Source organism: Calonectris borealis, chromosome Z (genome assembly GCF_964195595.1).
Source record: "Calonectris borealis chromosome Z, bCalBor7.hap1.2, whole genome shotgun sequence".
Classification (NCBI taxonomy): domain Eukaryota; kingdom Metazoa; phylum Chordata; class Aves; order Procellariiformes; family Procellariidae; genus Calonectris; species Calonectris borealis.
Genome location: NC_134352.1, coordinates 55,430,694 through 55,447,093, shown reverse-complemented (window position 1 = coordinate 55,447,093; position 16,400 = coordinate 55,430,694). Strand labels below are relative to the sequence as shown.

General features: G+C 34.9%; 1 protein-coding gene across 6 annotated transcripts in view; it reads left to right on the top strand.

Annotated features, from left to right (window-relative positions):
• Positions 1-16,400, top strand: part of KDM4C (lysine demethylase 4C) — a 295,696-nt gene that overhangs the window by 138,931 nt on the left and 140,365 nt on the right. For all 6 annotated transcript variants that reach the window (XM_075136779.1, XM_075136780.1, XM_075136777.1 and 3 more), the window contains 2 exons: positions 12,283-12,476; positions 15,243-15,478. In XM_075136779.1, coding sequence (XP_074992880.1) covers positions 12,283-12,476; positions 15,243-15,478 — 430 coding nt within the window. The remainder of the gene's footprint in view (positions 1-12,282; positions 12,477-15,242; positions 15,479-16,400) is intronic.

Below are 16,400 nucleotides of genomic sequence, written 5' to 3'. Positions count from 1 at the left end.
AAGCAACCGGGATATCATACGGGACCATTTGTTCGGTCTTATCAATTCTCTCTCTGCCAAATACAAACCTCCTGTAAAGGCTTCTCAGAGGGGAAGACATGTAGTGCAATATTCTTTTGCATGAAATGCAAACAAGATATTTCTATGAAGTTAAAGCCTTTACATTTCAATAGCAGTTTTATTTATTTCAGGTGGAATAAATGTATTTTTTAAAATGGACTGAAAATCAATAAAAGAATACATTTTACAGTTTGTAAGTAAGAACCACAGTAATGTGAACTCCATGCATAAAGTCTTGTGTCTATCTGATTAAACCAAATATTCTTAAGGATATGACAGCATCAGAAATGCAGTATTTAGGTTTTTATGCTCACTCAAAATCCTTAGATTATGAAGAGGTAAATCTGATTACCTGATTGTCTTGAAAACCGCAAACAGCTACTCTTAATGAACTATTTATCCTAAATTTTGGGCCCAATCCCAGGAAACTAGCCGTATTTTTGTTTTGCCTATAGCAGCGTCATTAGTTTTATTAGACTTTATGACTACAGAAAGTCTTCATCTCCCTTCAGTGTTGTGGGAAAATATCTCCTATTCATTGGGCGGAAATATTCAATAAGCAGCACATCATATTGTCACTCTCTCACAAGCAGAATCCTGATCTTTTGTCAAAACATAAGGAACAATTGGCTGATGGCAATTCTGATTACTTTAGAAAGTAATTATTGAAAGAAGGCATATAGATCTTAAATGATCATTTTATCTTCTACAGCCACCCAAAATGAATAATGCTAAAATGACACATATTCTTTATTGCATTCTGTTTAACAAAAGAAGGAAAAGGAAAAAAACTAAACTAAGCATACTCTTTGATAAGAGCAAAGTCGTCATAACAATGTGATGCCTTTTGAATCTACTTGCTACAAATGATCAGCATTTGGTAACATAGAATCATAGCATCATTAAGGTTGGAAAAGACCTCTAAGATCATCAAGTCCAAAAACATTTTTGGCAAGTTCCTCTTACTGCGTCATAACCCTTGCTAGACAAGTTTGTAAGCCTTTCGTCTTCACTTACACAGCCTTTTGCCCTACCCATATTAGAAAAATGCTTTAAAAAGTTTGCCACTTAGCACACGTTTAATTATAAACAGACTTAAAAATACTAAAACGTAGTAAAGAGGTTTTAGTTTAAGCATACTCGGCATGTCAAAAATCATCCATGACTACTTACTGATGAAGACAAAACCATTTTGAACACAATTCTTCACAAACTCCTAATGCCAAGGAGTTGTGGTGGTGTATGAGATACATTGGTATAAACAGGTTAATAGTGCAGTCACCTAGCCAAGAAAGTAATGATACTTTTATGCTTTGCAACCACACAGATCTCTGCTTGTATTACCTTCCCAGCTTCAGAGGATGGCTGGAAGATCTTGTGTGGATGTATGAGTGTGGGAGAAAGACCACAGATGTATGTGGCTGTCTGTTCTTTTACATAATTATACAGGTTTTGGTTCTAAAGATCTTTTAGTGTCCAGTACTATATGGTAATAATGCTCTGCAATACCAAACTTTTTTCATTCTATATTTCCTGCTCAGCAAAACACCGTCCTATCTAATGCATCACAAAGTGAATCTCAGAATAAAATTAGAAAAAATGTTTTTTCAAATGTGTATATTTTTTATTGTCTATGCAGTCTTTGATGCTACCAGATATTTCTTGGATCAATAATTTGACCATCTAACCTACTTCTGAATAGGCTAATGGCAAGTCAATGCTTTTATTCCAAGTAATACTAATACTTTGAGGTATTAGCTACATTAGGCTTTTGTAAGACAAAGCACTAATGGATTGAGAGCAGTCCTGTAATAGACTGGTTTAATAAAATGTATTGAACCAAAGACATGGCAAGTAATTCTGGTACCTTAGTAAATGATTTTCAATTTCTTATCTAATAATGAGCTTGCATGCTCCACACTGAGCTCTGTATACCAGCTTCATATTCATTCTTAACTTTTGTACCACTTGGTGATATTTAGTTTACTGTAACTCTCATTTTCTTTTATGGGCTGATGAACATATAAACAAATTAAATAGATGTATCTGATATAGCTGCAGAGTTAGTGTGTTTTGTTTTTACTGTTTCTGAAAAGCTTGACCACTATTAGGATGGAATTGTTCAATCTTTTTTGGGAAAGGTCTTGCCTTATATCCATAGTTGTCAGCATAGGAACCGTGATCACTGCAGCAATATAACCACTTCAGTGAATAGTGAAGTAATGTTTATTTTCCTAACTCTAGGGCATGGCAAATCATCTGAGGTAAGAGGAATGTTGGTCATCATCTTCTGTCAAGTCCTTCATTTGATTATCATTCTTTTAGAAACCGTAAGCCAGAAAGGCCTGTGTTGTCAACATCATTGTTGCTTCATTTCTTTCTTCACTTGAGTGGAAGGAAATTCCGTTGCTTTGAATGGTCTGTCATTTTTTTTCATTAGGAGTTTAAATTGAATACAATTTCTGTTTACACCGAGCCTTTCTGTTTGTCTATCATATTTGTTAGCTGGAAACTCATATTTTCTGGGAATGGGTTCAATTTTCCATGACTATTGGCAGATGTTTCTCTAGGATCTTCACTGACAATGATGTATTTGTTGATAACCCGGTGCTTGCTAGAAGGGACTTTGATTCGCATCAGTAAGTCTGTTTTTTTGTATGAGAGCTTTAGTCAACAGAAACATATTCCATTTCTTCCAAAAATGTCTAGGGGTAGTTTCAACCTATTTTGAATGCACACTTCATGCAATGAATTTTCCTTTGGTTCAGCTACTCTCTCCTCTTTGCGGCAGGTGAAATACATAATGCTCTGGTTCCACTCTTTTGATTCATATTTTTGCAAGTTATATATTTAAGTAATTTTAATAGTTAAGCTCAGTGTTCCAAGATACTAACCGTAAGAGTTGGGTTGTGAGTAGATTTCATTCTTTTAGTGTTGTTACTGTTTTCGTGCTTAGCTTGCCACTTCAGTACCCTGGTAGGAACATTCCAGGGGTTTGGTTCATAGGCCTGCAAGATGGCTTATAGCAAGAGTGTGTCAGCATCTGAACAGCAAAACTTTTGAGGGGTTTTCCATACAACTTTTATTTATTAGAGGAAAATGTCAGAGAGGATTCTGCAGTTTTGGTCTTACTGACATTTTCTCCTACTTTCTCATCCTCTCCTACCTTCCCAAACCTAGACAACCTGTGTCACACTCAACGTATCAACATGACATTTTTCTCAGCCACATGGTTTACTTAACTTCTTTTTGAAGTTTGTTCTAATTGGGCGCTTTTTCTTTGCATTGTTTCTGACAGGATTGCCGTGTTTTTTTTTTTTTAAAGGGTTGGAGGTGTGTTTTTTGGCATTTTGTTTTTGATTTGTTTTTCTGTGTTTTGTGTTTTTTTTTTTTTTTAATATCACAATGCTCCATTGCTTACTTAGTTCGGATTTAAGTAGTGCTAGAACATTGCATTGCTACAGTTTCTTTCCTTTCCATCTTTTGTTAAAGGGTAAGCTACATAAATGGATAGCTGTAGTTTATTTGAAATTCTTTATTACATTTTAAAATACATGGTAAGACCATGTAATTATTTGTTCATATATTTTTCTGCTCTCTTTTTTTTTTTTTCTGCTCTCTGTAATAGAATTGGAATAGTAGGAAAGCCTTGAAAAGAAAAGTTATTTTAAGAACTGGGAAAATCATTCTCTTTTCCTCTGCCTAGTTTAGAAATAAGGTCTAACATCTGGAGCAGGGAACTGAAAATCAAATATATTCTAGTCTCAGTTCTGACTGTGGCTTGCCTTGTGACCTTGACAAACAAGCCTTTCTGTGGTCTGGTTTCTTCTTCTCTTTTATCAGAAAGAAACATTAATATTTGCAAAGCATTCTGAAATTCCTGGAATGATGGTGTATAGAACTACAGATTTTTTCATTATCTGTTGGGAGGTATATAGGTTTTGTAAACATTGTTCTGCTTTGCTGAGCAAGAGTACAAATGAAGTGTCTTTGAGAGACATAAACTCTATTTAAGAGTCATATTGGCTGAAAAATGATTCAGTAGATTGACAATCTAGAATAAATGTTAGGTGTTAATTTTTGTAGTTCTTATCCTCTGTGAATTTCAGTTAAGAATAACACTTAACAATTGGAGCAGTGAGGTTATTGATATATAAACAAAACAGTGGTTGATTCAGCCTGCTGTTTGACTCAGCATTTACAGAAGCTTCAAGATGTACATAAGTGATGAATTTTGGGCATCTAAGTCATGAAAAACTGAGCCAAGCTTTTGCAAGAATTTATCATATGCCGTACGGAAACTTAATGAATATGATGGTGCTTTACATGCTTCATATGAGACTTGACCCCAGCTTTTCCCTCTGATTGGGGTTTCATTGCTTTTTCTTCCTTGCCCCAGGCAGAAGTCATTATGTACTGTGATTACCATTGATTACATTAATTTGCTGGGTTTAACATCCCTTAATACAATGTTCTAGATGCTAAAATGTGAAACCTGAGAAAAATGTGTCATGACATTTTAGAACATCTTCAAAATGTTTAGAAAAAAAATGTTTTCTGAACTTTACAAAGTAATTTATCATTTTATTAATATAAGGGCAAGTCGCTGCTTCATTTGCTGTGCTGTGCTTCAGAAGCAACATTGAGGAATGCTCAACAGTTCTAAGACTTTAGATGAGTCTTAATAGTATTTAGTTTTCAACATCATCTGTCTGTGAGCATTATCATGTGTAAATGCAACCATAATTTTTAACAGTGGCAGCTAGGTTTGGAGCGCTGTAAAATTTGAATTGATGTAGAAAAAAATGTGTCTATACTCATCTTGTTATATTACTGTGAATCTTCAATTATTGTTAAATCTGAACCTGAATTTAAAAAAGACTTCTGAAAGTCCTGACAATAATTTGACTTGCTGGAATAACTAACAATATTAGTAGTGGCAGACAGATATTAATTGTGCCAGAAAATGGTCTTAAATAATTCAATGGAGGTAACAGTTTATTTTAGCCAATAAACAGCACTCCAAAATAACAGAAAAAGTTCCTATTCCTCAGCCTGTCTACTCATACCAGGTGAATATCTGTGTCTGTCTTCCCAGAACGCCCTTTAATCTGCAGTATGTGGAGTTCTAATTTGAGGTTTTTCCAGCTGGTATGTAGGAATACAATTTTCAAATTGATAACCTATCAATTTTCTTTTGAGTTTATTGGGGATAGAAAAGGAACATTTCCCTACTAGGTTTCCGTTATACTGACTTCTTACGTTACAACTATCCCTTTGCTGTAATTAATGAGCTAAGGATATATGTCATTGTTTGGAATTGCCGTACTTGGGTCATTTGTGAATTCCTTTTTTATGCTTGATAGTAGCAAACTTTCTGTAAGTAAATCCGTGGTAATGACTGTGGAATTTGTGTAATCAAGATGAGGAATGGCATGGTAATGGGCCCATATTAGGTATTGCACAACTACAAGTTATTGTTTATAATGAGATGGATATATACATATTATTACACCAAGTGTTTGTTTTCTTACTTAGGAGATATTTTAGAATTGGTTAATTCTGGTCTGCTGCAGATGGAAATTAATTTCTTTACAATAAATTATAACTAACAGGGTTAGAATCCTTCCATTTTAACATACAGGAATTACAAGACAGTTTAAGTTAAGGGACAGAAGCCTTCATTTTCTGGATTTGAGGAAATGCAGTCCAGAGCTACTAAGAAAGGAAACAATGCAGAGCTAAGAAGGATGGAGCAAGGGCAGTTGACGCACAGCAGAGAGGTAAAGACTCCAGGCAAAGGGTTTCTGTGTATAGAGTGTGTAAAGACTCCTGGTGTCAGGGATGGATGGAGAAATGAATTTAAGTGAAAGAGGAGATGAATTTGGGCCAGAAATACAGAGTAAAATCAGAATGAAGAGAAAAAATTTAATAGCTAATGATTTAATCTTCCAAGGGGTAAGAGTGGTGCCAGGAAATACCAATAGAGGATTTACAGTAATAGGACACACAAGGGTAGTATAGTTGTGGAAACTCGAGGAATTATTTTAAAGATATGTTAAAAAAAAAACCCAAACAAACCCAGAAGAACCCCAAACAAACGCCAAACTAGCAGCAAACCTTAAACAATTGTCTCACAGAGATATCCTTTCAACGGTTCTATCTGCACTCAAAAGGGTTGAGCTTTTTGGCAATGATAGTTCGCACTGCACCAAATGTGGCAGCATGTATTGCAACAATCCTGCCTTCCCCCCCACCTTAAAATTACTGGATAGATAGGTGTCGAAACTTGGTAAGTGAGAATGCTGTCCTGTGCATTAATCTGTTACTCTGGATGACAATTTGGATTTAGAGTTCAAGAAGACCTGTAAAATTACCAAAGATATGTAAAGCCCCTTCTCTCCTCTTGCTGTGCATAGAAATATCTTTCTGTCCTCATCTTTACCTGTCTCCAGCAAGTTCCTTGGATCATAGACTGATGCCTGGCTTCCATTTTGAATTTCATCAGTTTTCTCATCTGCACGCCTAACTCGTACTTAATTGAGTGGTTTCTGGGTCACATGAATGAAGAAAGAGTATAATCAAAAAAGCGTCGCAGGCAGATAAGAAAGAGAAAGAAGGGCAGAGAGGTGGAACATTTAAGAAAAGATGGGGTTCTTTCAGCTGCGTCCTGTCACATTGTTTCTGTTGCCCAGGTTTCAAAGGAATTGGAGGAAAATGACCACATTTTTGCAATGGCATCTGATGCTGATGGAATCAGTTCTACATAATATAAATTGAATCTTTTTTTGTGTAGGAATGTATAGGTGGCGTATGTATAACTGTAAAATAAATTGGAAATAGGAATCAAGAAAAAACCTAGATATTTTGTAATGCACTATTTAAATATTGGACTATTTTAAAAATATTGCAGACTATTTGCTTTTGCATATATGAATACAAATAATGAATTTATTAGAAATATTTTGTTCAATTATTTACCCCAAACATCATGGAATGTGTATAAAAAGAACATTTAAAAAGAACATTTAAAAAGAGTGGTGTTTTGAATTTTTGTTTCTGTTGTGCATGACTGGATGTGTCAGGGAAAAGTAAGTACGCTCTCTATGACTTACCAAAGGAAGGCTTGCTTTATTGAAGCTTGCACAGATGGCTAACTGATATCAAAGGTTTCTGCAACACTGCCTACAAGTTGCCAGAAGGTCAGTGTGAAAATATATCACTGCCTGATTCTATAGCAAAGAATAGTTATTGTTACCAGGATTTATTAAATCCTATTCTCCTAACAAACACTGTCTATCAAACAGCTTCTTGTACAGGAAGCAGTTCCAGTTGCACTGGAACCTTTAAAATGGTGTTTATCAAAACGCATTTTTTACATTGTTTGAACATGATTCATTTAAAGTATTGCAAGAAGAGTGGAATACAGTGGGTGAAATAGTCTATTAAGTGCAGTTGAAGTTAAGCCGGTAAGAAGAATCTAAATTATTTAAAATGTCTCTCTCCAATAAATACATCATTGACAGTGTACCATGACAAAAGCTTTAATCATTATAAGCAGTTAGGAAACTGTATCAGTGAAAAATAGCTTGATTAGGTCATTTTTAAAAGCTGTTTTGTGGATTGGGACTTATATAGCATATAAAGAAGGTTACCAGCCTAATACTTGCCTCATTCTGCTAGTTTGTTGGTTTGTTATACGTTTTGTAAAAATCCATTCTCTCTTTACAAAGAAGAGAACTTTTCATGGTTTCTCTTGACTGTTATTCTCACACATGCTGTTCCACAGGTGTGTAGAAAAAGAGTTTACCTACAGTGTACAGTTGCAACGTACAAAAAGGTGCCTCTTTTTTTCTGAAACGATTATGTAAGGGAAGCCTAACGAAGTACTACTATTCTTCAAATTAATACTTCAGAAGAATTTTAACTTCTGAAGTTAATTTTTTAGGTACAGTGAAAATCACGTTTGAATTAACAAAATCCAATACTGAGTGCAAAATGTCCAAAATCTTCCAGATATTTTAAGCTTAATGTGTTAAATATTGTACACTGTAGTATAACAACTGATTTTTAGGCTGAGAAGAAATTTTTGTGGATAAAGACATAATTTCACATTGGAGAAGGTACATCATCAGGTATACTTCATTGAACTAAAAGAGAAAAATGCAAATCACAAAGGCTTGACTCTGAATATACATTTCTGTGCTTAGAACTGTGGTATTAAGAAATACTACTCCCCTTCTACTAGTCAAATAATAAGATAAATTGTCTATTTGCTTTCTGTTGCAAAATATGATACTCTCTACAGAGTGAATATTTTTATGTTAATTTTAAAAATCCAGTGATTCTGTTTGATGAAAGAGTTTAATATTAATGATGGAGTATCAGAAAGACCCTTAAGACATGTACTTGTTTCTTAATGATATAAAATGTTTTTCAAGAGCTGTTCTTAGGTACTAACATAGATGTTAGTGGGTCAATATGCTGCTGATCAAAACATGAATTCTGTGATTACCTCAGTGAGAGCAATTAGGAGAAAAATGCCCCTATTTTAAAATGTGCTTCAGTATGTGTATAACTCTAATATGCATAAGTCTAGAAGCATGTTATATTCCTTTAAATTTTCCTGAATCAGAGTCCAAAATGGGAAGAATTAAATTTTTTTTTTTTTTAATACAAAATAATAACTCTTTTTTCCATTCACAAATAGCAAATATTTGAAAAAATTCTTTTGGCCGAGCATGTCTCTCCTGGGTAATTTTCTCGTGTTATGAATATATATCACATTTAGTTATACCAATTAGTCAAAATTGCTGAAACATTTTTCTTCCAATTCATTGCTATAAAGGTTTACTGATACTAATAAATGTTATTTGAATTGCTTACCTCCAAGCTGTATCTTTATGATAGGATAAATAATAGTAATGGTGACGTTGATGATGTTAATAGTAATAGCAAAGAATTGTGAGAAAGTTCTGTTCCCTTAAGTATTCTGATTGTCATACTAATCTTTGATTGAAGAATATGTATCAGACTAATTCTACTGCATATAGAAAATAATTCTTTCCAATGCAAAGGTTGCGATGTTTATCTATGGCAACATCAGCTGTATTTTACATGGTGATCCAACAACTTTGATTTTGCATTTACTTTTAAAAATATTAAAAGATGCTTCCAAAATTATTGTGATCCATGAAAGTATCACTGTGAGCATTTTAGTAGACAGTGGCATGTCCGTTTTGTGTCTGTCCCTAGAGGCTTCTTCAACAGAATGACATTTAGTTTTGCTTTAGAGAGGATCTTTCAGTCACTTTTTTGTCTTGGCAGCAGGAAGCCATATGACTGTCAGCTGCAAGTCAGTCAAATGGGAAATGAAGACAAAACATTAAAACGCATCGCCACCACCCCCCAGAGGAACAAAAAGTCCTCCAGATTATTTATCAAAGCAACAGATTTTTTTTGTCTTTGGCTAATTTTAGGGAATATGAGTAGAAATGGTTTTCAGAACGTATCTGCTGTTGTTGTTTGATATGATACTTCCGAATATTTCCACCCTTTATTGCCTAGAAGCTTGTCTTCTGTATTTTTAGGCAAGGAGTAGTACTGTTGAGCATGATGTTTCTCCGTTACTTTTTACTCAGAAATGTATGGTTTTAAAAGTTTTAAAATGTCTAAAAAATTCTGTGATATTTCTAATACCTGCCTGTTTTTTAAAATAATTTGTGGTAGTTCTATTAAAATGTAGTTGAAACTGATCAAAGATTACTGAAAGACAGAAATTCCGTGCCTTTTCATATATTATTATTTTGAGTCTTTTCATATATTATTATCATTCCATCATAGAATACATTTTATTTCTTGATGTATTTTCTTCTTTGATACTTCAGTGCTGACTTTAATTATTTTCTTCCAAACCACTGGAACTCTTGGTGTCTAACAGCAAAAACAGTAATCCTCTAAATTTTTGCTTTAACAAGCATTTCTAATCGGTGTGTAGCAACATGGCTTGAATATGAAAGGATTTTTTGTGTAAATGGAGAGAGAATCCAGCATTGGTTGTCTTTATGTTACAAATTTCATTTTTAAAACTTAAAAATATAACAATGGACCATCTATGCACCTTTCCAGTACACAGAAGTATCTTAATTTTTTTTCTGTTACTGTTCATTGTGACTGATAAAGGACTCTGAATGAGACACACTATTTCATATAAGGTTAAGTCTTTTACAGCATATGTGTGTGTATGTACGTATATACACGTTGTTTGAAAAAGGAAAATTCTAATCACGTTTTTCGTAAAAACTATCATTAAAGACAGCTGCATAAAATTACAATGTCTATGTTGAATTTTTTTTCTTCTTTCATTCTATCTCCCATTAGAGGGCAGTGTTGTGGATATACAGCATATTGATGTTGACATATTGAAAGGACAGCAAGCATTTTTAATACATCTCAGATATATTATAACTTACGATTATATTATATAACTTATGATTTTCAAGAGGAAGAAGGGTGGACTGGAAATGATAGATGGAAATAGCAGATAAAGAAATTTGCATCCAGCACACAGAAAGCTAGCTAGTGGAAAATTTGCATTCAGCCCTGTGTGTTTCAACTTTTCTGTGATTAAACACCCTCCTTGTTTAAAAGGGGCAATAAAACTAGCTGTAGCAAACCAGAAAACCAAGCCAAGCGTTTACAATTTTTTTTTAATATATCTCTGTTTACCTAAAAGAAAATACTGTCTCAGTTTTGCCCTTTAACAGAATCATTTAGCTATAACACTAAGTTCCTTAAAAGTTTTTCCACTTGAGACTACATGTTTTAGCCAGTCAATTTCCTTTTAATCTGAATAATTGTACTAGGTTTATGTGGCAAGGTTCAGCTGGCTCCAAAATGAATCCGCTGCTGCCCAAAGCTGAGCCCGTCAGCGACTCTGGTGGTGCCTCTGTGAGGGCATATTTAAGACAGAGTAAAAAACATTGTGCAGCAGCTGTGAGAGAGAGGAGCGAGGAAAATGTGAGAGAAGCAGCTCCGCAGACAGCAGAGTCAGGAGTGAAGTTGAGCCTGGGACAAACAGGGGTGAGGGAAGCTGTTTTTAGTTTTGTTCTTATTTCTCACTATCCTAATCTGTTATTAATTGGCAATAAATTAATTTGATTTCTTCAAGTTGAGTCTGTGATGGTAATTGGTCGGTGATCTCCCTGTCCTTAGCTCAACCCGTGAGCTTTTTCATCTTATTTTCTCCCCCTGCCCTGCCAAGGGGAGGGAATGAGAGCACAGGTTGATGGGCACCTGGCAGCCAGCCAAGGTTAACCCACCACAATAGTTTATGTGCCGTAGGCATGTTGGTTTACTTATTGCAGTCTCCGAATACTAAGTATTTTGGAGCATTAGTTCAGTAACTTTAGTCTCAAAATTGTGTCAGCATCTACGGTATTCCAAGTGACCACTCCTCTGCATTTTCATGATCTCCATTAAGAGTTTATTCAAATAAGTCTAAAATATTCCACTCACATGCGTAATTTGAAAAGAAAAACAATGCAAAAATTCTTTGGGGGACTAAAATCAGGGATTAGAGCAAAGTTGATAAGGAAAGTACTGCATGAAATCTTAGGGTCTGCATTGCACAGGAGGTCAGATTACATGTTTATAACACTCTTCTAGACCTTAAACATAATATTGCCCTCTCCTGCTTGTTTCTTCCTCTTTGCAGAAAAACCTGGGCAAAACCGTAACTTTATATGGTACTCAAATGCATTTTGTTTTGAAGAGTTAAAAGCTAGGACTCTATGTACCTGTAAAGACCTTTGGGTCAGGTGAATAACATGAGTTACTCTTAAAAAAGACAATTGTGATGCCACTGGAGATATGTGCAGTCTCTGGATTCAACATGGTATTGTGCTTAAAACTATCAAGAACAGCTAATACAGCAAAAAGAAATGCTATAGTTTCCTTTTGGTCTTAACCTGTAGGAGTTAATCAAACAATCGGGTGTCTGTAAGTACCTGTGTGGAATCCTAATGTGTCACATTTGTTCAGACAGTATCTTCTCTTGAATGATCCTTACCCCTTGAAAAAGTGAGGAAGAGGGAAAAAGGAAAATTTTGATTAAAGTAGAGTTGGTTTTCACATGTGGGATTTTTGTTTTGGACTTTCTTTACTGCACACTGCGGCATATTCCATTACTTGTCATTTATAAATTCTTGTCTTCTCTTGCAGTGCACTTGTAGGAGAGACATGGTGACAATATCCATGGACATCTTTGTGAGGAAGTTTCAGCCAGACAGATACCAGCTGTGGAAACAAGGCAAGGATTTATACACCATTGATCATACAAAACCAACTCCTGAATCAACACCTGAAGTAAAGACCTGGCTACAGAGAAGAAAGAAAATTAAGAACTTTCCTAAGCGGTATTTATGTTTCTTTATCCTACATTTAATTGTCTTCAATATGATGTCAATTTCATTTTTGTTTCTTTTTTGCCACTTTTTCTGATATTTTATCTGAATTCATTTACTTTCAACAAGGTTTGTTTTTCTGTTTTCTGCATTAAGATGAACTTGGGGACAAGCAAGTCTTTTTTTCAGAGTTACTCTGAAAAATTAATTCAACTTAGAAGTTATGTGTATAGCTGAAGTTAATGAGTATGGAGAGCATCAAAATGCATTCCAGTGTGGTATTTAGTATCTTTCTTTAGTAGAGATTACTCCATTAAAATTTTCAAGCTGTGGGTGGTTGCCATTGTTTCTAGTGACATCTGCAACCAAAAGACAAGGGAGGAATCTCCTAAGAGTTGAGGTGAAGGTTAAATTGGCAAAACTTATCATGAAGCTGTGGCAGAATCCCAACAGCTGTGTGAAGTCTCTAGCAATAATCTTAGCCCTCACTACCATCTAACTGCAAGGAGATATCACTGCCTGTTTGGCACACTCTCACAGTGCTGCAGCCGAAACCTCTCTATGTCCACCACAGGTCAATCACAGATCATAATTTGGCATAAGGAAGGCCTAAATCTCAGTTGTTGGTGCTGACACCACTAAGAAAATTAGGACAAAAAAGTTTCTCAGCTTGTCACTGAAGCTATCAAAGCTTTGACCTATTAAAGCAGTTTCATAGCTGGATCTATTTTCTTGGTGTGCATGTGTTTTTTGTTTGCATTGCACAAATATTTTTTGTACATTAATGCTTTCCTGTCCTACTTAACAGGATCTTTATGGATTTTCTTCTTCATTATCTAATAAAGATCTACTTATTTTCTAGCCTGGGGTGGACAGTTTTATTGGTATCTACTTACTGTGAAGTGCAGTTTGCTGGGTTAAAGATAATACCAAATTTTTAAGACCTTTTTCCTCCTTCAAATCATTTTACAATATAATTACTTTTTTAACTTGCTCTTAAACTGAATTTCCTCATTTTCTTTGTAAGTCAAGGTATTTCTTGCAGAAAATGATAGGAAAGTCAACCTGAAAAGAAGAGGACCAACTGCCACTGTAGTGAAACCTTATAGTTGAGAAATATAACATTGTGTTTGTTCTGGGTAAGAAGAGTTTGTGGGGTAGAGTCAGTTCTTGAAGACAACCAGTGAAGCAGCTGGATAGCCAATTTGTTAGTTTATGTATAATATAGCACAGACAGGACACACAGAGAGAGTAATTCTGTTGTAATTTAGCTAGTTGAGTGCCATTTTGTCCTGTAGTAAGTTTCACTGTATGTGTTGTACAGCGTAACTGCAAGTTCACACTTGGACCAGCAGTGATTCATTTGGTAGTGCCCTTACAGGTGGCCAGTTTTAACTAAAAGCAAAGAATTTATAATAATTGTGTTGAAAGCTTTATCATAGGAACATGTGGGCTGATTTCATGCACTTAGCTAAGCTAATAAACACAATTCCAATGCTGTTTAATTCTTAAGTTGGCTTTTGTTCAGGCATGGTAACAATGCATATTGCAAAGGGAGGATAAAATGTTTATTCAGCTTCATTTCTAGTGTAATGTGTCGATTGAAATTATTGTCATTTTGATTATGGGAATAATACAAGCTCCAGCAGAGTGAAAACAGAAACACCATCTATGGAAAACTTAAGTATAGTGACAGGGAGAGCTTAACTCTGACATTTATGGCTGAAATATTTTGCTACAATAGAACATCTAATGGCTGCATGTAAACAGTAACAATACTTGCTGTTATATTACAATGTGAACTGACGGGTGTCTCATACTTTGGCAAATTTTCTGCAATTTACTGTTTTAGAGAGAGGGTGTTGAAAGATATGCATTGGTGGACATAGGATAAAATGTAAGGGGTAGCAAAACGTTTTTCTGGAGATGTCTACAGTCTAAGATGCAAGACCTTTGTAAAATTCCTGGTTTACCTGCCATAGTTCAGCTTTTATCACTAGCATGTTGCAAGTTTTGAAACCTGATGTGTGGTGAAGCACATAAAAATCTCCTCCCATGTCACATAGTTGAATCTCAAACTGGACTAATCTCCTGTTACTTTTATCCTGAGCACGTAAATTACAAACCAGTTTCTGATAGAGGGTGCCAATTCCCCTGCTTTGACCTTTCCCTTCTACTTCTGAGGGTGCAAAAACTTACACTGAAGCTTTAATTTCAACTTTGTTTTTTACACAGTGTTGTGAAATGTATTGCTTGATATTGTACCCATTCAAAATATTTGGTGATCAGAATTTTTCCTTCTTTCAGGTGCTTGTTGTTTATGTTAAAATGCATATAAAAACTCCTTAGATGTCTAAACAGATCTGATTTTACAAGGGTATTCAGACTAGTGTTTTATGAGTTTTGGGGTTTGGAAATACCACCTGATTTTAGTGCAACTGAGAATATTTTGTCTTCATTACTTTTATAAGAGTTATTCTCTTTTGAGTCATTAAAAAGCTAGTTTGGATGCTGGTTAAGTAATAGTTACTTAAGGTTATTTTACTTTTACAGTTTAATAACTTTGCCACAGAATGGTGGTGAAAGATTAGATGGTTAAATCCAATCAATTGTTAATCTATCCCTTAATAAATTGTAAACACTATCTCAACACAAAAAGATGAAAAATTGTCAGTTTTTTACCACTTTAAGCAGGTGAAAGGGACATATATATTGGTAGACATTTTATCTTATCCAAGACAGACATTCTACTCTGACAGCAATATCTCTTATAAACAGCTTCCAGCACACCAGATCTCGATCTAAAAAGCTTAAAACTCCAGAGGACAAGAGAGTATCTGCTATGGTAGCTGGTGCAGAAATCATAGTGACTGAAGCAGCTACTGATGGCTTGAAGGTCAGTGAAGAATCTGGAAAAAAAGTGAGACTGGTACACACAGGAGTGCCTTCTGGGGAAGAAGAAAGTAGTAGAATGCAGCTGGATCAACGTTTATTGGATAATGTCAAGGTTGCAGGTGAGATAAGGACTGATTATGTTTCACATGTAAGTTGTAGGCTGTTGATATTCTAATGCCATAAATCAGTGGATGTTAAAGCATAGGATTATTCTAAGTAGCATACTAAAATACTTGTAAAGTTATGCAGAGAAGATTGGTGTTCAGTAAGAATGAGAAAATGCCAAAATTAATATTAGGAGCTGAGAGTAATATCACCTAAACTGTTTTAATGAAGTGTTTTTTAAGGGGGCAAAAAGGGTGAGATTTTGTAAATTATATTTCTTCGATAGTGTGATACGTTTTACAGCAAAATTTTTTTGATACGGAAATGATATAGAATGTCTTAACACACGCAAACAGTACAGAACATATATGCTTGTAGTATTGTACATGTATTTACATGAAGCATGCAGCATATTAGAAGTGGTCTGTACTTGTGCACAAAAATGCTCTTTGAGACTGCAGATTTCTTGTCACTTCCTGTTGAGCTGTCTGACAATGCAAGTTATAAAGGCCTTGTCAAGCCAAAGATGATTCTTTTTTTCCCCACAACTATTTTATGCTAATATACTTGGTCTATTCTGGACTTTTTTTCTTCTGTTTCACATTTCATTGTAGTTCAGGTGTAGTTTCACATTCCTGTTCAGAAAGGCAAACTGCAATTTTAACTTTAAGTTTGTGAGCAGTCCCGTTTGGTTTTATATTGATACGGAAAATTTACTTGCAAATTGCATTTAGAGAGTATTTCCCTGATTGTGAATATTAATGGTTATGTTAATGGTTATTTGGAGGTGGTATACACCAGGATTGATCCACATAAAGATAACAAAGTGAGTATTCCAGTGTGGAGGCTTAGATATTCCTGTGTACAGGTAAGTTAGTGCTCTATCAAAGCCTTTCCAGGTCTGTTCTAATGCTCTTTTTTTTTTAAAGGTGCTAT